The sequence below is a fragment of the Halichoeres trimaculatus genome, unplaced genomic scaffold, assembly GCF_033239565.1.
Source record: "Halichoeres trimaculatus isolate MK-OKI-2021-1 unplaced genomic scaffold, fHalTri1.1 fHalTri1_scaffold_5, whole genome shotgun sequence".
In the NCBI taxonomy this organism is placed as follows: domain Eukaryota; kingdom Metazoa; phylum Chordata; class Actinopteri; order Labriformes; family Labridae; genus Halichoeres; species Halichoeres trimaculatus.
Window position 1 is genome coordinate 23648216 of NW_027437183.1, and position 23306 is coordinate 23671521.

Here is a 23306-nt window from a genome sequence, read left to right on the forward strand (position 1 = left end):
TGAGGGAAGCTACAAGAAATCAGGACATCTGGACATTCATGAACCATTAAATGCACTGCAAACTGCAAACCTGTTACAGCCTGAAACATAACTACAACCCAATATATAATTAAAAATATGAAATAAAAACCAAAATATAATAACTTTTTGTTATTACATTTTGGGTTATAGATTTTTTTCACAGTAAATTTTGAGCCCAGCACTTTTAATACACCATCGACCACTTAATACCTTTTAGGCTTTATTACATTTTCTAAATATATTTTGGGTCATTGTTAGTTTCAGGCTCTAACAGGGCCTGTGCATTCTCGTTCTCCTTTCAAAAAACACCAAACCAAACAGGCCTGTTTTTTCTGACGCTCTGTCTCTCTCTCTTTTGGGAATAAGAAGAGGATAAAACATAAGCCTGTGTGCTCAAACCCTCCCTCCCTCTCCTTCACTACACAAACAGAACGCCCAGATAATAATGAGGCAGGGTGAGAAAGTGTAAAGTGGAGGTGTATTGAGGGGCCGTGTAAGCTGGTCTAATCCTCCTTTGCTGCATTTGTTGTGTCATTAGAGCTGTAAGGGTGGTGGATCCTGTGACATGGCCTCTATTCACTCCTGTAGCCTCCAACCAGCTCACTGCAGAGAGACAGTGTTGTGTTCAAGCAGCCATAAGCCACGGAGGATTTTCAAAGGTGGGAGCGTCCTCAAAGACCACACAGGACCGCTCCCCCCCTGAGGACAGAAAATGTGGTCAAATCTAGTGAAAGGAGCTAAATGCCAGTACTCAAAGAAAGACACAGCAGACTCTTCAGATTCACTCAGCAGCTTTATTTTTGTGCAAATCTCAAGGCTGTGACCCTGGCTACACAGATGAAACAGTAATGATGAAAGATGTGTCTTCAGACTTAAAGTGAAAGACTGTGAACAACTTTTCAATTTGGCTGAACTTGTTGCCTTGATGTAAACTATAACAGCACATTAACTTGATTATCAGTATTGACACATTCTCCTGTGGAGCCTTGAAAAGGAAAAACATTCTGCGCGCCTGTTTCATTCATATTTGAAGCTCTGAGAATTTGACCTAATACAGTGTACAGTACCATCAACAGCTGCTGTGTGTTTTACAGTACATAGTATTGACGTTATCAACATAACAATGATTGAAAAAATGATCAAAAAACTTTATTTAGCCATGTTGTCAGTCCTTCAAGTTTCATCGAGAACACTGTTTGATTATGCAGCTGTACTACAGTCTTTAAAGGTTTGATTCTTTGACACCATGCAATATGTAAGGCTGAAAATATCTAAAGCAAAAGAGCAATTTTTAATTCAATCAAGGAACAGATTTTGTTTTAAAAATCTGCAGCTAACTGTAATAAATAAATAGCTGCATAAATAAATTCCCTTTTTGCGGTGGAAAACAAGGCTAGCTGTTGTGCAATGACCCAAACCAGGGGTCGACAACCTTTAATGTCATAGGGGCTATTTTGCCTCATCTCACCTTGATAAAAGTCATCAGAGCCACAATATCTACTTAACCTTCACAATAAAGTCAAGCGGGTGAACAAAATTCAATACAATATATCGAATTATCATCTAAATGATTTTTTGAATTAATGAAATTGTACAACTACAAAAAAAGCTTGAATTAGATAACATACATTAATAATATTGCTCAACTCATTTCTCATTTTTTTGTTGTTAACTAATTTCTTGCCACATATCGATATTGGGCCGGTATGTTGGCATAAATCTGTCCGCACAGAATTAAAATCTCTATTTTCTTCCAGATTTTTCTATTTGCAGATTTAGTTATCTTAAATTGGGTGTTAAACTTGAGCTCAGCCGCAGGTGCACGTAAAGTTGGTGAGCTGTTGATGTTGAAGGAGGTGAAGTAGAGAGGTGGCAGGTTTTATTGATGCAAATTTAGTTAAAAATGTTGAACCATCATTTTATTCAGTGTCAAGTTGTTATTCATCAAATACTCTGTTTAAAAATTGTGTTTTAAACATGTTTTAAAGCTACAAGGAGCCACTACAAAGGAGTCAAAGAGCAGCATAAGGCTCCAGAGCTGCAGGTTGGAGACTCCTGCCAAACAGACAGCATGTTGTAAATTCAGGCATTCAAAATGTGCAAAAATCCAAAAAAGTAGATTAAAAACAGTGCAAATTACACAAAATGGGATACAAAAAAAACATCTGCATCAACACCAAACACTCTGCACATACATGAACAATGCAAACCCATTAACACACATACAGCAAAGACAGCGCTCCAGGCTGCTTGGGGCCTCCCTGGATCAGGTCTCACTGGGCAACAGATACAACTTTATAAAAATACAAAAACCAAAAAAAAATCTGACAGAGAACTCTCATTAACCTGTACTTTCTTATATTAGAGGTAAATCTTATCAAGTGAATTTAAGGAGAAAGAGTTCAAAGTCTTACTCAAATTTCCCAGAGTCCAGGATAACTTTTGTTGTCAGGTTTTGATTTTGTAGTGTCTCGTTTGCATGCATTAGTGTGTTTTTGGATTTGCGTTGTTGGTGTTTTTGAAACACATTTTCTGTTAAAACAGGTGGTTTGTCTTACTGTATCACATTTCTGCTTTTGCACTGTTTTTGTTTTGATTTGTTTTTTAACTTTGTACTCATTTTTGAATCAGCATCACATCTAAACTTGCAGCACATTTTCACAAATGTTTGGGTCATTGCAGATCGCTGAGCCCTTGTTCACCACCGTACCCTTCAGATTAACATAGGTTCAAATATCAAACACCTTCTCTGGCTTACTATTGCAGCTCGCTCGGTGTGTATTGTGTTTACTGAATGTGAGTAAGTGTTGACTCTACTTGTTGCAGCTACTGCACATCCCCGTCATGTTAAATGAAACATACAGAGCTGATTCGAGGTAGTAGAGAATCGTTTGTAACTGTAAACAATAAAACTCAGATAAATGATCAGTTTATATACAGTACAATATGAAGGAATAAGCATCAGTATGGTGCGGTATTGCTTTCAGCTGCAGCTCTTATTGCTGGCTTATTGAAACATTAAAATGGCTCAGATGATGATATGAACTGCTTCTATTATATTTGTTCACCGCACGTTGGTGTATCATTCTTACTGGACGCTATGATCCCGTTCTGTCCTTCAAACTCATACAGCAATATAAATGTGCTCATCCTAACCTACTCTGCAACTGCTAGTGTTTCCAAGCTACAGTAAATATTAAGACTTTTCTGAACAATTAAAATGCAACAGAAGTAAAGATAAGGCCAGTTTTCCCAGTGCAATGACAAAAGAAACACTCTGTAATAAGAGTACTCAAAGCATGGCTGATTTCTCCTTAAGAAATGGCAGAACGAGAAAGTAAACTTATTCATTTTACTGTGCTAAAATGATTGGCTAACTTCGTGAGAGCTTTATTTAACTGCATTAAAGGACTTGAAAGGTATCTGAATACTGGTGCTTTAAGTTAAACACATTTCAGCACCTGCAGAAGCCCCTCATCAGGACCTGCATCCTGCTCTCATTTTGGCTGCTCTTTGAGCTGGTGTTCCCTGAGAGCACCAGTGAAGGTAGCCGTCCACACGTGCAGCGCCGTCCCAGCGGACAGGGTGAGGAAGAAGAGGAAGGCAACCTGGAAACCAAACCAATCCACCACGCCTCCCGCCAGGGCGCTGAACGTCAGCTTCCCCAACACCTCCAGAGTCGCCAGGAAACTGTAGTGGGTTGCCTGAAGGTGAGAGAGAGCGGAGAGACGTGAGGAGGAAAGAAAGGAAGGATGATGGAAAGAGTCAGTGAGTGGAGGATGTCAAAAGGAGAGCAGTGAGTGGGGTAAAAAGAGGAGAGGGTTTAGAAAATAAAGGAAACTTGTAGGGAAAAGGAAGGGGCACATTTGAAACCTGAGAAAGCAACGCTGGTACAAAAGGTGGCAGTTCATTGTATTCTGTTACAAATCTTATCAGTTTGTGTTTCTGAAACATAAAAACATGGAGTAAATGTAGAGTTCAGGAAGCAGCTGTAAAAAGCAAAACAGCAAAGAAAGAGAAAAGAAAAAGAAAAGAGTGAGAGCCTGAGAGAGAAAGCGTGAGATCATGGCCTGAGTGGATGGATGGAGGCCAAACTGGGAAGACTATCTGATCCCAGCCTTCATTCAAGACGAGAGGGAGGGAGGGAGACAGAAAGGGACATAGATTACCTAATCTCTGCTGGTCTGCTGCTGCTGCCAAAGAGCTCAGCTCTCAGGTGAGGCAGGTGACTCAAACAACAGATGGACTCTAGTGACACCTAGACCATTCACTGCACAGATTCATGACACTCTGTTCTTCTTTATAATGTGTAATATGACCATCAAATAATAGTGGGTTTCATTCAAAGACAAATTTAACTCCAAAATGTTATTTTAACGTTCTTTTCTCATTTTAAAACTACAGCAGCTACTTCAAGTCAAATCTTAACACAAGGATTGACAGAAAATTAATTTTTTGCCTATTGAAATGAAATGAAGAACTGACACTGACTTTCCATGCTGTGCTGATTCTGGTGACCCTTTTGATCAAAATTTGTAGTGTTTTTCCAGGATACAGACTGGATTTCCCATGAGCACCTTCACCCACTGTCATAAAGACGTAGCTGTTGTCAAAGCCTGCGAAGAACTTCATTTAACACCATTGCTCTCTGTTTTAGACAACTTTGTCTGGATGTAGGCTGACCATGTGATGTTTTGATTTGTAGCTATGCACAAGTGGTAACTGTAACATGAATGAAATATGAAACTATGTAAACTCTGATTTTATCATTTAGTAAAAAAAACAAACAAAGATAAAAATAGGTATTCAGAAGCACTGGTCGAACGTGACCCAACACAGCCTCCAGTGTCATTTTGTGTGCATCCCCGTAAACACACATCTTTTTTAACAAATCCTGCATCAGTTAGTCAAAACAAAATCATCCACAAACAAAAACAAATTCATCCTGCCCACCCGACTGCTTTTCTGGCAGAAAATACACACTGAAATTCAGCACGAAGAAATTAACAGCCTCAAGATTGATGCTCTAATTTCACTCTCTTGGTCATGGAGCGACATTGTGTACAAGTGACACTAAATTAAAAATGAAACATTTGAAAAAGGTAAAAGTTTGCTTTACTCTTTTTTTGATCCTTGTAAACAAAAACATAAAAAAAAACATCTAGACTAAAAAATGTCAGTGACTTAAAGGGCATATTGAAGGTTAAAGAGAACTTTTAAGAAACTGATAGGAAAATAACTTATTAATAATATCCTAAAAGAAATTTCTACATTAATAAACCACAGGGTTTCCTGGAGACGTTTTAGTACTGGTTTTTGTACTTACGCATTTAAAAAAAAGCACTTGAACATGACATCGCATTCGGGAGCCCCCGCTGCTTCTGCCTCTGTTTAACATTAACAAACATGGATCACACTGTCAGACTGAGGAGGAATAATGGCCATAGGAGAGCAAAGGAGTTGTGGTGTGAAGAGAACCAGAGGAGAACAGAGCAGGTGACCTAGTGAGACAGCACAGTAAGCTAGTGATATTTAGCCTAATGCTGTGTTCACGTCAGCATTATCTAAGTTTGAAATCGGATACCCTGACTTAAAAAATAAGTAGTACATGTATGATCCGCAGACTGTATATAGAGTGGACAGTGTGGCTCTGCCATTTATGTGTACGGTTTTGAAGCCAAAATTCCTCCATTACAGGCGCAGCCATTGGCAGCAATTCCAGCCAGAGTCTGCGCAGTAGAGATGATGAGGGATTCTAGGAGAATCTGAGTGGAGCCGGGTGACAAAAATAATACATATTTTTTTTCTTTCCAGAGTCTAACCACTTCTTGACTCTACCTACTGACATGTTTTACAATCCCCGAAAAAAATCACCAGAACGGCAGCTGTCAATCATCATTACACATTACGTAAAACCTAATTTTTAACCTCGTATAACTAATGAAAGCGAAACTTTTTAGAAAAACGAGGACTTGAATACAAGACAGCCAAATAAGATCTTCAAATCACCACAACAATCGGACATGAGAAACATTTCTACGTGGTGTAATAATTTTTTAAAGTTTGACCACAGCCCATCTGGAATGACTGGAAAGCCGTATTGTTGAACCTATACTGCAGCCAGTCTCCAGGGGGAGCAGTTTTTGTGGAGACCACACTTCGAGCCGAGCAAGCGGACGTCCGTTGTTTTTACAGTCTATGGTATGAGCTGATCGTTAAGCAAAGCGCTTTGAGTTGTCATGATAAGGCCCATAGAGAAAAAGACAGAGAAGTCTATCAGAAGTTTATCCACCGATCTGGATTCAGAAAATCAAGACTTAGCTATGGTGCTCTGCTCACATTTCCGTCGAGCTGAATCTCAGGTTGAACCTCTGGCAAATCCTTGTTTACGTCTGCCACTGGGAGCTGGGCTTCAGGCTGCTAGAGTTGTCTGACGGGAAATCAGCCATGTCAGTCACACCCGGCTCTGGTATCCCATCCTGAACTCCATCCATAGACTTTAAATAAAATAGACTCCAACATATCAATCTTCCTGTCGAGAAATAGGCACCACAGACGACTGCGTTTGATTGTGACCAATGCAGCTATAAAGGCCTATTTTCTCAGCTGCGCACGAAAGCAAACTCACTCATTCCGAAAAAGTGGACTCAATGTCCTGTTAAGTTGTATTTCTGCATTCATGCCAGATCTCACTCATGAAAACCTGTTATTCACATTGGCTCAAAGCGGAGTAAAGGAATACGAGTCCCTTTTGTTACGTCAAATGACGCGATGCTGAAAAAAAGAGCATTTTAAACAGCTATACCAAAAAGCCACTTCTCTTACTAAATTTGTGCCATTTTTTTTAATAACATAGTGATTTGCCTATTCTACAGCCATTATCAGACCATGTTAAGTGTTACCGAAAAAAAAACTGCAAAATGCCCTTTCATAGTTTCTTCAAAACAAGACTGGGGAAAAGTTTGGACTTCTTTTGATTTTTTTTTTGGTATTTTCAGGAGACAGGTCACAATGAAAAATACCCTTGAATGTTTTCATCCATAGCTTTCTACAAACCCACTAAAAATCCACTTTATTTCTTATAATGTCTTTCCCCTCTAGGAACACAAACTTGACATTTCTGAGTGGAATAATTGTGAATGAATTTGTGAGAAGTGGAGGGCCCTGTGGTGACTTCAGACTCTCAGCTCTGTAACACTGAGGTACAGAGCTCTGTGTGACCACAGCTAAGTGGAGTGCTTTTATTCTGAGCAACTTGTTTAACAGATTGGGTTTCTTTCTCCTGGGGATCGTTAACAAGCACTCACACTATCAGCTTTCTGCCATCGGATAGCACTGCCTTCAGTAACACACACACATACACACAACCAGCTCAGGGGGCTAATGCTCTGCCCTCCTGAGTGTGTGTTCACACAGGACAGACACACTAAAGAGTAAAAACAGTATATGTGTCATGAGAACATCTCAAATTAAGCAGCCTTCACAGATTGTTTGTGTTTTTACATCTGTAACCACATCTTCATATCTGTGCTGCAGCATGTGACTCGTCCCCTCTTTTCTTCTCCTCTCTTTTAAAAGTGACAGCAATTTAAATGATAATTTGTCACCTTGAGAGATTGACTGAGTGACGTCTGAATAGCTGTGTGAACAGCCATCACCTGCAGGCAACGATGGCCCAGTTACGACGAGGACAAAAGGACTTATGTCAAAGAGGAGAAAACCAGAGAGGAGAGGAAAAAAGTCAGGAGAGGAAAAGAGAGAGTTTAAAGGACTGCAGAGGGACAAAGACACAAGAGTGAGGTGGTGAGAGGGACAATGTGAGTGAGGGGGGAGAAAATGAAGAAGCAGGGGGACAAAAAGAAAAAAAGTGAGGAGACGAAGGCTGAGATTCTCCAGGTGGCACAGCTGATGAGACTGACACGTAAAGGTGGGGTCATGGGTGCGGCCAAGGATTTCCCTCCTTCCTTTGATAGTGAAAGGACAGGACCTCAAATTATATAACAGCACTATTAAACCAAGACAGAGGAGAGGGGCAGAGAGAGGAGGAATGCATTGTCTGCCACAGGAGATGAGCTCACAGCACAGGGTGAGACAATCAACTAACTGAGCAGTGACGTAAGAATCAAACTTTTGAACATCAGCAGCTTCAGGGTTTCAGGTGAAAGCTGACGGCAGGTATAAGAGAAGCTGAGTTTACCTGAATGCCTTCCTCCGCCCTCTGAGTGCAATGCATCATGGTAGTGAAGGTGAGCGTGGTGATGAGACCGCCCAGGAAGTGTTGGATGCTCATGCTCATGACGGCCATACCTGAGGAAGCAAACACATCAGAGCACAATCAAGGAAAACATGTCTGAAGGCAGGACGTTCACCTGCTAAAGGAGGATCAGTTTATCAGTTCAACTTCTTCTCACCATCCTTCCCAATGCAGGAGTCAAAGCAGTGAGAGACCATATTCTGCTGTAGCCACCCCCCCTCCATCGTCCCCAAAACACATGTAGTGTATCCTCTGAGGGGAAGTGGCAGAGTGCTGTTAGTGAGGAAACACAGAGGAACCACAGAGCCTATCTGTCTCTGCTTCGCTAATACTGAATTATTCACTCAAGCCGCCAGAGCTTTTCCTGAATAAGACTCTTCAGTCAGCAACACGGCAGTGATGGAGTCACAGCGAGTGATCAGACTGGAGGAGTGGGAAGCGGAGGGTTATCATGTAATATTGAAAAATCTTTCAGTTTTGGTGGAGTTTTCCTGCAATCTTTGTTCTGGGTTTACTGCAGCGAAGAGCGAAGGTGGGGGGGGGGGGCTCAACTTTCAGTCTGAGAGGCCTGATCGGGGAACAGACAGCTCTGACAGAGATGAATGACGACGATCTGAATCCCAAAAGCTTTGAGACCGGCTGTGTAACAGAATCAGATGTGTCATTCAGACATTAATAAGTGAATGGCTCTCTGGAGAGGGGGAGAGGGGGAGAGGGGGAGAGAGCACCTGACTATCACCATCCTCTGCAACATCCTTCTCTATCTTTCTCTATGCTGACTATCTGCTTTAAAAGACAGAACTGCAGTCCAGTGGTCTGTAATCTTCTTTTGCAAACTGACAGTCTCTGTAGTCTCTGCAACACTATATACAAGTCAGACATGCAGAAATAAGACAATAAGCAAGATTTTAACCTTTCAACTGCTACACTTTCAGTACATGCACAAGTATTTTTGTCTTACTGTGAATACAAAGAGCGCAACATAAAATGTGATCACCATCCATGTCTATTAATAGTTGCCTCCATTTTCACTTTTGAAAATCTATTGCCTCTTTAAGCTTTCAAAAATATCTAATTAAAGAAGAATCCTGCTTCTTTTATAGAGGAAGAAGTGTCTGCTTTAATCTTAACATCACAAATAGAAAACGTCTGCTTGTGAACAAAGAGGAATTTCTGCATGAAAACCTGTTACATATGATTGATTCCAGACGCCGAGGGATGAAAAAACTTTTACATCAAAAAGTGAACATCATTTTTTTAACAGAGAAGCTTTTTGTCATTTTCCCAAGTAAAAACATGAAGATTAGCTACAGGGAACTGCTGGAGTTTACAGCCACTGTCTGTTGGACCAAAGTGCTTGAGGTTACCAAATGAGTATCTAGTAGAGTATTGGCAAGAGTCTAACAATATGATACATATCACAATACTTGGGTTGATGCGATATTCTACACAGTGAATTTAGAATTTTTTTATGTAAATCACAAAATTTAACTCAAAATTAAAAGTACTTATAAATATTTTACTAAAAACAACTTTCTATCTTGTTTTTGAAATACTGAAAGTTAAATGCAGTGTTACAAACATTCACTTAATTTGAAACATGAAGTGCATCAAGTTTGTTACTTAAACTACTGTGACATTAAACTAATGTTGCAAAGAAATTATTGAATGACAGACGTGATCAGTTGGTGGAACTGATAAATGTCAACTAGTGTAACCAACATTTCTCATAAAAAAACATAAATAGGATTTTTACAGTCTATCCATCTAACCATCTGACCCAAAAATAGAGAGAAAACACAGATGTCTGCGACATTCTGACTTGCTCAGTACAACAAAACCCATGTTATCAGTTTAGAAACAAAATATTTTACTTTGAGATTATATTTATTAGGGCTGGACAATTAATTGGATTTTAATCGTGATTTCAATTTTGCCATCTGACAATCATAAAAACAATATAATCGAAGAAAAACAATTAATATGCCACACGGTGTAGATGTTTGCAAGTTCCTGTGCTTCATAGCTCTTCTGTGCCCCACGTGCAGCCACAGCTAGTGTGTGTGACTTATGTGTATCAATAATACTGTATGTGCCACTTGCTGGTTCTTTAAAGTTGTGTTTAAATCAGTACTGAAGTTTTTGAATGAATGAATAATTGTGTATATTAATCGTGATTTCAATATCACTTAAAATAATCGGGATTCTTATTTTTACCATAATCGCCCTAATATATATATTACACTGCCTATTGGCAACATACAGTAGCTCTTTGGCACCATCAAATGCAGTGAAGGTGTGGAAGTCAAATTTTACTTACAACTCAGCTAAGATATAAAGTTTTATTTTAACAAAAAACTTGATATTAAAAGTTGAAATATTGATACTGTATCAGAGGTTAAAACATGGCGTTATATTGCTGTATGGATATTTTGTCACACCTCCAGTATCAAGACATGCAGAGGATAAATATAATAAAGATTTACAAAGTTAACCAGGTGAGTGTAAAAGTGTTGAATCCATTGTAAAATCCTGGTCCACATACAGTTTGTTACCTAACTTAAATATCAGGTTACGAGCAAGGGGGCTGAAGTGTTCTCGTGCGTATAAACAGACAACACACATCAAGCTCATGTCACAAATATATGGTGGTGTGGTATATACAGTGGTGTGTGGCTAGTTGTGAATGTGTTAGATAAAACTGATGTTCTAAAATAGGACATCCTCAACCATCAGTCTGTGAATGTGGTGTGGGTGGCTGAATGAGACTAGCAGTGTAAAGAGCTTTGAGTGGTCTGAGAGACTAGAAAAGTGCTATATAAGTACTGGTCCATTGACCATTTACAACAGTACCAAAGTTATAATCATCGTGGACTCCTCAACACAGCTAAGACCAAGGAGCTGATCATCGACTTTCTGAGGACTAAAACAGACATTCCACCCCACATATCAACGGGGGATTTGTGGAGAGACTTCCGCATTCTGGGAGTCCACTTAGAGAAGGAGCTGACCTGGACTTTGAACACCTCTGAGCTACTAAAGAAGGCTCAGCAGAGACTGCTCTCCCTGAGGGTGCTCAGGAAGAACAACATCCCCCAGAAACTGCTTGTGTCTTTCTACAGGTGCACCATCGAGAGCATCCTGGTGTACTGTCTGTGCATGTGGTACACCAGCTGCACAGTGGCTCAGAGAACGTCACTGCAAAGAAGGATCATCAACACGGCCAAAAACATTGACTGCCCTCTGCTCTGGAAGAACTGCACCATTCCCACTGCCTTCGAAAGGCAGGAAAAATAACCCAGGACCCCCCTGACCCTGGACACCACATGTTTAATCTGTTACCGTCAGGCAGTACAGGTCAATCACTACAAGGACAAACCGGTTCAGAGACAGTTTCTACCCAACAGCAGTAAGGATCCTGAACAAAGGCTGAAATCAATACCTCATTTGTCTTCATATAATATAACAATTACCTCCATGTCATTAATGCACCTGAACATGGCAGCTATTTTGCACTTTAAAATGTTTTGCACTGACTCAAGGGCTTTTGCAGTTTCGTTGCACTTGTTGCAATGACAAATAAAGTTCTATTCTATTCTGTGTTATTGTATATTATTGTAACATATTGTGCTTGTGTTGCTCAATCTGCTGAATCCGACTGTCTTTCAACAAAATATGTATCTGTTGCTCCACTTCTGCACTTAGCATTCACCAATGATCGTCATAACTCTACTCCAGTGGAGATATACCAAATGTGGCTTCTGGGCAAGACAGTTACAGCGCCAACTACAGGCCTGGCATGCTTGCAACAGCGTTTACAGTCCCTCAGTGTGTCCGTGTAAACAGATTTTTTTCACTGTGTTTTCATGGCGTTTTAGGGGTTTTCGCATGAAACATCATGTTAACAGGGCCCGAACAGTTGTGTTAACTTTTACTCTTCTCCTATGCTTTGTTTGTGTTCAGCAGCTCCTATGCTTTGTTTGTCTTTGTTTAATAATCCAAGAACATAATTATGTGTATTTACGGCTGGTAAACGGGTATATTCAAACAGCTTCCTAGTTAAATATATAGTTCCTAACTTGAGTTCACCTTACTTCCCTTGATGTGTTTATGAACTCATGGTGAACTCTTGTTATTAGCTTGTTTCAAGACAATGTGTTTATCCACATGAACTAATACAGTACAGTGGTTACCTAAAGCCATGTATTAACATGTATCTGTATGTTCATAAGTGTGTGTTCAGTGTGTTTATTCAAGAGACTAGCAGGTCAAATGAGGTCGGTATGTATGTGGGATCAGGATGTGAGAACTTTAAATATGCTAATCCAAAGAATTCAATAAACAGCATGTGCTGTGCTTATACTCTATTCATGGTCACAAATAAAGATGTAATAAGATCACTTTATTCCTTTCTGGAACAAATTTTAGTTTATTATTTAACTGTAGGTCTCATGTTTGCACCAGAACACCAACAGAAACACACAAACTGAAGTGTTACATCTGGAAAAGAAGTTTGATGTGTTAGAGACTTTGTTCTCTCACCTTTCATGGTCGGTGACGGTTCCAGTACGGTGAGCAGAGAGCTCTGGAAGACCATGCTGATGGTACGCAACACAAACACACGTCTCATCAGAGCCCCGATGCTGAGGAGAGACCAACAAACTGAGTATCAGTCACATATTCACCAAGTGTAACCTGTTAATGAGAAGTATATGTGGTGACAGAGGCTCAAGGCTGCTATCATTAAAATTAATGAAATTCTGCTTTTCTTTTCATCTCACACACCATCACACACACAGGCATTCATGCACGCGCACACACAGCTACATGCGTGCACGTGCTTAAGTAAACAAGTCCCCAGACACTAATTGATTCCCTGTTAGTGCAAGAAAATCATCCCCCTGTGGGTTTGCTTCGTGACGTAATCAATAACCTAAGGAGATCCCCAGCATGAGGACGATAATTAATCACTGTTAACGCACACAAACACACAAACACACACACAAACAAACACATGTACACAAGCACTCACACTGTTGTGTGACATCTGGGATTAACAATGCCAATCACTCAGAGGATGCCTGCCACTCAAAGGACTGTGTGTGTTTGTTTATGTTTTTTATGCATGTAATTATTTATGTGTAAAAAAGAATGAGAGGAGGATTGTCTCTCTGAGCAGGATATCTGATTTAGTTTGAGGAGTGCTCGTAGTGAAATGGTGAACAGTTTCACTTAGACAAGGAGACATAAAATTGCTCTAAAGTGTTAATTATTATCCTTATTCTACTGCATTATCAGTGTGTGGTGTCTGAATGCTTATGCTGAGTGTGTGTGAGGTCTAAAACTGATGAAACCCAGCCTGTCCCCTCTGACCCTGCTCACTGTTCAGCTGTTTACCTCCTGACTTTTTCTGAACATGATCCCAAGACTGAACCTATGAGTCTACTGCTAAAGAGAAACTACCTCAGAACCATTCAACAAACATATTTGATGGATAATATTATTCTCATTTTAACAGGCATACATTAACCCTTTATGGATGTGGTGTGAATGATGTTATACCTGTATGGGCTGGCCAAATATAACCTCTGTAATACATCAAAACAAAAAAAAAACACAAAGAAAGAAAAAAAATAAAGTTAGTATGGTTTTGAAAATATTACTCACTTTAAACTTTCAAAATGTGAGTACAACATTTTTGAAGTGAAATAACATCTTCATTTTTTAGTTCCTTTCTAAGTATCAGTTTATCAAATGTATTCATCCATACTGATTTAGCGTACTGATGTTTTTATTGACAAGAGAATGACATACCTCCCAATAAAAAGTTTTTTCCATTGTGAATAAAGAAGCAGGTCATTTAGGAAAACAGTAGAAAACTTTTACTATCATTCTACCAAAGTTCATCTCTTAAAATATTTTCCGTATGATACCAGCTCTCAATAAACATGACTTTCAGTTCAGGCAGATCAAGATTGGGAAAAAAAGTAAAGTTTTAGGATACTGGGGGAACAAAACAACAACAACAAAAAATTAATAAATAAATAAAACATTTATTCCCCTGAAAAAAACAGAAAATGGAAAAATTACTTAAATGTACGCAAGGGCAGTTTTAATCAAAGCAAATCAAAAGGACCTATCTAAATCTTTTTTTACTTGAATTTGCTCCTGCTTGCTGCAGATCAATCCAATGAATCTGCTTATCACACTTACTTATTTATTGCAGTTATTTTATAAAGTCATTTATATTTTTTACATACCAAACAAACCACATCACAGTGATCAAGTGAATAAAGAAATGATTATTGCATAATTAGAAAAATGAGTAAAACACATTATCTCTGAGTTACATCACAAATTTGAGTTATTCATTCCTTTAAACGTTTTATGTTTTACTCTATGCATACTTTATTTCTGAAAAACAAAACAAAACAAAATATGGCTCTCGTTCACGCTCTCCTTCACTCCCTCCCTCCCCCTTCTCATCCCCTCACCCTCCCTCCCCTTCAGTCTTTCTTTACCTCTTACCTCTGCTAGAAAACCAATCCTGCATCATTCACATGCTAAAGACATTCTTCTCTCTGCTTCTTTACCTCCCGTCTCAATGACAGCCTTTCATATCACGCACTCTCAGGAGATGCTGTGTATGTGTACATGTGAGTGTGTGTGTGTTTCTGTGTGAGAAAGAGAACCTGCCTGGCTGCCACCTCACACGGGCCAGGCCCAGATAAGAATAGCTGTGTTCTCAGGTTGCTGGTGGCGGTTTGTAAAGGGGTCATTCACTGACCACTCAGCCGGTTCTGATGGAGCGGAGGATAAACCTTCCAACTGAGCTTTTAGAGGTGGGACCACAGCCTGCTGGAAACCACTCTCTCTTCCTCTGTGTATGTGCTGCTGAGTGTTTGTGCGTTAACTGCAAGAGCCAAGTAGCGAGAAGATTTTATCTGACACCTGATGGTATTTATGAACTGATTACTCATTTTTAACAGACTACTGTCAATAACCGGCACCAATAATGAGGTAATAGCTGTTCCATACTAAAAACACAGCTTGGGATTAACATTAATATTAGTTAAATCAAGTGGTTATCAAAATTACATATTAAATCATAATAATTACCACCACAACTTATTCTTAAATCTGAAGCATACAGACTATATTCTTATGCCCATCATCATGAATAGGAGAAACAGACTTAAAGATGAGGTAAGGTATTTATTTTTGGATAAGGTTATATACTGTCCCTCAGACATTATATACATGATTCATGGCTTGAAAAAAACCACTGGTGTTTTAGAAAAACCGTTGTTTCAGCCTATGTCTAAAATGCTTGGTTTTAGATGCTGTCTCTTTAAGGCTTCCCTCTCCACAAACCCCCTTCCATCTGATTGGCCAGCCCCCTGAAGGCCTTTTGGGGCAAAGCTACAGGCAAACCTTAGTGTTCTGAACCAGTTTGAAGATCCTTTTGCCATCACCTCATCATTTCAGCAAATTTTGATGGTTTTAGAGGGGACCATTTTGATCAGTTTACAGACAGATTTGGGGATGTCTACAGCACATGAATTCCATATTTTCTGGCCTATAAGTCACACTTTTTTCAGACTGCTGAAATCATACATGAGGAATACTGATGAGGCAACATCTCCACGGCCCCAATGGCACTGCAAGCTGACGGAGGCTCTGCATCTCTGACTTAGATAGTCTGACAGCTAAACACCAGTGTTTAGCACATAATAACGTGATTTAGAATAATTTAAGTTTAGTCATGTCTTCCTCACTCTCTGTTGTAGAAAGTTTTTGGGGATTTGAGTCACAAACTAGTGATGATACTCACATAACGTTTTGAAAGTGTGGACGTTCATCCAGTGGACCTCATTTGAGTGCACACTGCACTGGTCTCACTGACAACACCCACAGTAGAGCAGGATGGAAGGATGGGAGGAGCATATAAAGAGAAGAGAAACTGAAACTTAACTATGGTCACAGATATGAGGTGCTGCAGGGAAAATACACAAATGCAAATACTTGCTTATTATTATTTTTTTAAGTTGGGTTGTATGAGTTATACAGGGTGTCCTTAAAGTCTCTTTACAATTTAAAAGAATAGCACAAATGCAAATAGACAAATGTGAAACTTTTTACATAAGGAGTAAATATCAAAGGGTTTTTTAACTTGGGAGTTAAAGAAGGAAGATTATACTAAGTTTGTTGGAGAACACTGAAAGGCTTGTCTTACGAAGTCAATATTTTCTTCACATGTTCTTCGTTGTCTACTCTTCCCTCTATCCAATCTGCCTCTGTCTCCATAATTTCTTGTACCATTCACAAATTGACAAACTTGATGGTGGATCCCATCCACACTTAATTCTGTGGTTTCCCTGAGCTTCTCTTTCTGTGCTGTCTGTTTGCTATTTTACTTTATATCATACAGTATGATGGTCACTTTTTAGTGACCTTTGGTTGAACACTACTTTTCACATTGCATTATGGGATAAAAGGAGTCCTCTTATAACACTTTTTCCACTTTTAGATTAGGCAGCACCAACAAAATGGTAAATTTCCTCTATACCTATGTACTCTATAGTGTGCAGTGATTTCAGACACAGAGTCTAAAACACTCCAAATACTGAACTCAGCTCATCTGACTCCCAGAGATTTTCAAAGTACACCACATATTTCCTTGAAGGAAAGTGTTTTTCCTTTGTCAGTGTGTGAACATTTTACTGCCTTTACAAGATCCAAACACCTGAAGATTGAAATCTATGGTGCAACAATGACTTCCTTTGAAGCGCTTTGCTCTCCACAAAAAAATGAAAATGTGCCTGTGGAGGCATGCACTGTTTGCTAGTGTCACTTTACAAGGGAGAAAAGCCTAGGAGCCTGCTGAAAACACAACACCAGGACGAAAAAGGATGACATCAGACCAGGCAGATGATACATGTTAACTGACAGGTAAGAGACATGAAACACAAAGGTAAAACAGAAAGCTAAACATTCACCTGTTTAGTACTGCCTTAATACATTCCAACTCATACTGATCCTGTAATTGCTAAAGCCTCTAAGATGGTACAGAGCTCCTGTATTGATAAGTGCTACATTGACAGTATTGGTGGTGGTATAAAAATCCAGTTGTTTAAGTCACATTACATGCAAAATTGGGGATACAGATAAATGTTTCCTTGGTGTAACAGGGTCCATTGAAGTTGGATGTCTTGTTGAATTTTTAATAACCATTTTCATAAACTCAAAGTGGCTAGGTTGTGACTCAACAGAATTGAGTTTATCTTTCTCACTGATTCACAAAGACTGTAAAAGCACTGACTAATCTTCTGATGCCAATGTTCACTTCTGAAGTTTAGCATTGAAACCTTGTTTAGATGAGTCTTTTAGTTTGTATGCTGCTGTCCATTCAATGCAGAAAGCTGAAAAACTCTACCAGGACAGCTGATTATTATCTGATAAGACTTGTAAAAATATATAACACAATACATGAAAACCTAAAAAATTAAAAACCAACCGGACACTTGCACTGTTTAAAGGAGAGGAGAAACATATAATGTGGCGGCTAACATGCTATCCTTCATAAAGGCAGTGCTGTTATTTATAGTTCCCATTACATCACACTGGCCAAGGGCAGGGTTGTTGTATGATGTGATCCTGGTGTAAGCAGACGTACAACCTTATGCAATGACGATCAGATGGCATAAAGTCAATGTGCCCAGGGGAAAACATGTAAAGGTTACATACTGACAGACTGTGGATCCAAAACTGGATTTAAATGAGCTGTAGAAACATAGGTTAAAATTCATCATATGCAGTGAAGACACTGTCCTGCTACTGGCAACCTCACATTGAATCATTGTGTAGTTACAACATTTGAGGGACACTGTGGGGTTCTACGTCCATCCATAACCACAAAACGTATAACTCACTCACTTGCCTACAGCAATTTCTTTACGTTAACCAGAGTCTCATATATAAGCGCATACAGCTGCTTATAAAACTAAGAAATAAATTTAACTTGCAAGTCGTCCCTGTGATCGAACCCTAAGGGTGTGTGAGTCTTTGTAAGAATGTCTATGTGAGTGTGTATGTGTGTGTCTGCGTGCTCAGGGGTGTGTGATGGATTTGCTGCTCATGCTGTTCTCACACCACACACCAGACACAGGGGGTCCCTGAGCTCTCAAACAAGGCTATGTTTACTTAAATTACTGTACACACACAGTCAGACTGGAAGAAACACACACACACACACACTCACACACACACACACACACACACACACACACACACACACACACACACACACACACACACACACACACACACACACACACACACACACACACACACCTAGTAAGAGAAAAGAAAGAGTCAGAAAAAGCTTGGGGGAAGAAGAAGAGGAGCAGGATGATGGAGGTAGAATAAGGAATGATAAGACGAGAGAGTGCCAGTGCATGGACTCTACTGTACCTCATCACTTTTTTACATCTTTTTACCATGTTTCTGTCAGATTACATCAGGGTGGCTTTTCTCTACCCTTCAAAAGCTTGTTTTAAACCTCTAAGCTGTTTTAGAACATTGGTTGTTTTCAGGTGTGTGATGTTAGTTTGTGTTGTTCTGATGAAAATGGAAAAGGTACAAATTGCTTCTGTCATGAAATGTCATAACTCATCAAATCATCCAACAGGATGTTAGATGATGAGCAAAATCTAACATAGATGACAGAGGTCAAATATTAGTTGGTTATTTAATTTGATGATCAACCAGAATTTCCTTTTCAATAACCAGTCAATGGGAAAATGATTTTCAGAGGGGTTTCTTTTAGAAAATATCACACTTGTTAATTTTTTCTAGCTTCTCCAAGGCAACTTTGATTTGGGGAAAATTCAGATTCATATCAAAAATTGACTTCCCTAAAGCATTCATTGGTAGATTTGTCAAAATTCAAAATGACTGATTGTTTCAGCTTAGTAACAAATGGACAACATGAGCACATCCTTAAAGTTTTAAGAAACATTTTCTATGAGCGCTTGAAAATAGAGATGTCCCTATATTACATTTTCACTTCCGATACGATACCGATACTGCAGCATTGAGTACTGGCTGATACTGATATTAATCCGATACGATATCAGCATTAAACATGCATACTTTTATTACTTATTTTGTAGTATGTCTGTCATGTTAGAAAAGGCTTGATTAAATGATATTATTCAAACAAAGAACAGTAGTCAGCAGCAGTAGGTATGAGGAAAAACTGACCCATTTATTATTAACCAATGGGTAACAGAAACTGCTTATATCTGCGATTTTAGATGCATTCCGATACAATATCGATACTTGTTTTTTGCTGATATCGGACCGATATCCAATATCATTATCGGACTGGGACACCTCTACTTGATAATTTGATAAAACACAGCTATGGTGCTGTAGGTGGTACCCCTGAAAAAATGCTGCTGATGGGAAAGGCTACCTGAACTGAGCGAGTAGCAGCCCACCGAGGGATGACCCGCAGATGGAAAAGCCCATGGCGATGACGCCGTTCCAGAAGCCGAGCTCACGGGCCGTCATGTGATGATCCAACAGGAAGAGTGGAAACATGGTCACTGCGCCCTGCTCACCTGTGCACACAGAGGCCGGACAGAGAGGGGGCAAGATGAGAGGCAGATAAAATAGAAAAAATATACTGTAAAAAATAACAATTTATGACAAAAAATACACAAAACCCAACAGCAGAGTGTGTGACTGAGCATTAGGCTCACTACTCCTCCTGCAGACACGTCTAATCCAATCACAGTCTAATATGAGGAGGAAGATGTTTTGAACTGTTTAGCCTGCAAGACAGAAGAACATGCCTTTCCATAGATGACAAGCGCAGAATCAAATACTGCACACCAGCACACTGCACACCTATTCCTGGAAAGTGTCAATAATAGATGCCTGACAAGAAAAAGAATACCCTCAGTCATTTTATCAAACGGAGGCCTAGCACTTTTCCTAAAGCACAAAAAGGAAAACACAACAAAAACACAAAAACTTCCACAGATGAAACAGACCTCACAAAGACCTTTCAGTCAAAATAAAAAGTTTCTGTCAGACAGTAAGACTTTCTCTGTGAGCCGTTGAGTGTGGGGGTAATGTTCTGCTGAACATTACAGTAAAATATTCAGTGGCGCCGACTATACGCCATTATTATATTAATGGAGACTGACTTCAGAAAGACAGTGGGACCAAGGAGCTGCGTGAGTGACAGCTCGGCTCCCAGACTGCTGTCAAAGACGACACAACACAACCGACGACTCACTCACTCAGTCAGCCAGGAGACAAACAAAAATAGAGAAAGAGGGAAGAAAAAAAGGCAGATGAAACGGACTGAAATGAAAAAAATAATAATAAGAGAAAGCTGAGAGGCTCCCAGTGATCGGGAGTGCAGCAGCAGAACGAGAGTGTCACCGCTGTAACGACGGTGTGACAACCAGGCAGAAACGTGGGGAAGGAAATATGAGTCCTGTGTGCGGGAAACACTTTCTCTCACTTCTGTCACTCATGTTAGCATTTCATATTTAGTTACTTCACAGGAGGAGCACAATGTGCAGGATGTTAATGTAAATCAAATTAGCCTCTTTAAATTTAGACCACAAATAATCCTAAATATCCACTGATGTGACAGACTGAAGGGCTTTTCTTGCAAATTGACTACAAACAAAGGAGATAAGAGGAGACAGCACTATAGGGCAAGTCTACCAACACCCCTGCACCAAAGCAGAAGAGCATGTCGTCACCAAGGCCTCCACAGCGCATCAGTATAGATCTATATCCATTTGTTTAGCAACAATTCAACCAGGGCTGCATCTATTCAGTTAAGTAAATATGTTTTATTTTGGTTAGTAAAATGGTTTCATGAACAAAACTAAAAAAAAAAAAAAAAAAACCATCCTCATCATCTTGAAGATTCATGGGTATATCAAAATTCCCTCAGCAAGTGTGTTCACTGTTTGCATCCAGGTGCCAGGTAGGTTATAGTAAGCTGCTGTGAAACAGTCTGTTTATTTTGCTTGGCAAACGAGTTTTTGTTTTGGCTCTGGTTTTTACTGTCCTCTCTGGGGTAATTTGAAAGTGAGGAAATATTTTGGAATTACAGAAAAATGCATTCACAGGTGCAGCACAAACCTGTCTACTCAGATTTATAACACACTGATCTCCACCTTAAATACATACAGAGTGCTGAGGCTATCCTTAAAAAATACTTTGCTCTTTTAAAGTATTGTTTATAGGGATGCACAATATTATCAGCACAATATCGGTATTGGCTGATAAAAGCTTAAAAACACGTTTATCGGTATCGGCAGATATGAAAATTTCTGCTGATAAGCACAGCCGATAAGGTGCTATTCAGTTAGGATTATTATTATTTTCCATCTGAAAAATAAGCTCCTTAAATAAAATGTAGCACTTCATTTATTTGCACTGCAGAGCTCTGTGTCTGTCACCAGGTTGTTACAGTAGCTCTAAAATAATCAAATGCAACTTGGTTATGTTTAAAAATGCATTGTACATTTAAAGTTCATGTGATCTAAAGAAATTATTTTTCTGTATTTCAATACTGAATGTCTTGAGTTTGAAAAAATAATACATTTCTTATTTATGGTAAAATTAAATGTTTTTGTCTTGTTTTATGTGTGTTTCTTAAACAAATAAGACTGTCACAATTAGAGTATAAACATATAAATTCCAGTACAGGATAGACTTAGCTTTCTTTACAGTGAAAAAAACAAACAAACTTGTGATTATCTGTATCGGTATCGGTATCTGTATCGGTATCGGCCAAAAGGGGTTTCGATATATCGGCATATCACCAGAAATCCAATATCGTGCATCCCTAATTGTTTAATGACTGACAGTGTCATAGGAAACCAAATTAAGTTAGAATGAAATCATAACACAGCAGATGCTTTGATGATGCATTGATGAAAACAGATTTTGCAAAAGGACTGCAAGGTCAACATAAGACTGTAAAAGAAACAACACTAAAAAACTACACCTGCTGAAACAAAGACAAGAAATGATGATGAGTCATTCCCCGCTCTCAGTTTTATCAGCAGGAGTCCATGGATCAAAAATGTGGACATGCATGCTGTGGTGTCACTGAGCTGTCTTCTTTGGAAAGGTAGCTTGTTGGTTTTTAGTTTAACTTAAGTTGCAATTCAGTATTTCCTCCTTGTTTCAAAAGGAGTATGTTGTTTTCGAGCAGATGGCCACTGATACACGTTTAGAATAAAATGGAAGTGAATAAACTTAAATTATTCACACAAGGAAAATTTTCCCTGACTGGATAAAAACACAAGACAGATTCTAGTTACAGACAAGCCAATAATCCAAGATAATAAATTCATAGAGTGCAGTAAATTACTGATCAAGTGGGAACTCAATAAACTTAGATGTACAGAATGGCTCAGATGGGTCACATGTGATGGCAAGGGATTTCTTTCCTCTCCCTGAATGTCAGTGTGATTGTGTTTAAGAAACACAGGGAGACCCTGTAGATTAGTGTGAACGATCACATTTTAATCTGGGTCTCTGTTCTGCTGAACTGTCTCAAGCTGCTTCTGTGCGGTGAGTATATTAGTCAACATAAAGTAAACACTGGCAGCAGCCGTACCCATGATGCCTGGTTGTTTACCCGTGGCTCCATGCTCTCCATCCTGTCTGCCTGTTGTTCAGCTCAAAGCTTGGAGTTTCACAGTCCTTCAACTAATTATTTCTTTAAAGAGCGTGGGCTGGGGGGTGGGGGGAGGGCGTGCAGACAAACACAACTATGCTGATTATTCCTTTCTATAAATATTCTCAAAGCAACAATTGTCCATTTCAGCAGGGATTTCATTAGACATCCGCAAAGATTAAACAAACACAGTGAAGGGGAAGGAGGGAAGGATTGAATAGGAGCAAAAAGGGGGAGAAGGGGGAGAGAAGAGGGGGATAAAGGAGGACCAAGAGAAATTCTGTGATAATGAGAAAAAAAGAAAAA

General features: G+C 39.3%; 1 protein-coding gene across 1 annotated transcript in view; it reads right to left on the minus strand.

The window, feature by feature from the left end:
* Window positions 1-2490: 2490 nt before the first annotated feature.
* Window positions 2491-23306, minus strand: part of mfsd3 (major facilitator superfamily domain containing 3) — a 29964-nt gene continuing 9148 nt past the window's right edge. The window contains exons 3-6 of the mRNA XM_074670400.1: window positions 19755-19902; window positions 12818-12918; window positions 8219-8328; window positions 2491-3725 (exon numbers count right to left, since the gene is read on the minus strand). Of these exons, the coding sequence (XP_074526501.1) occupies window positions 3519-3725; window positions 8219-8328; window positions 12818-12918; window positions 19755-19902 (566 nt within the window). The 3' untranslated portion in view covers window positions 2491-3518. The remainder of the gene's footprint in view (window positions 3726-8218; window positions 8329-12817; window positions 12919-19754; window positions 19903-23306) is intronic.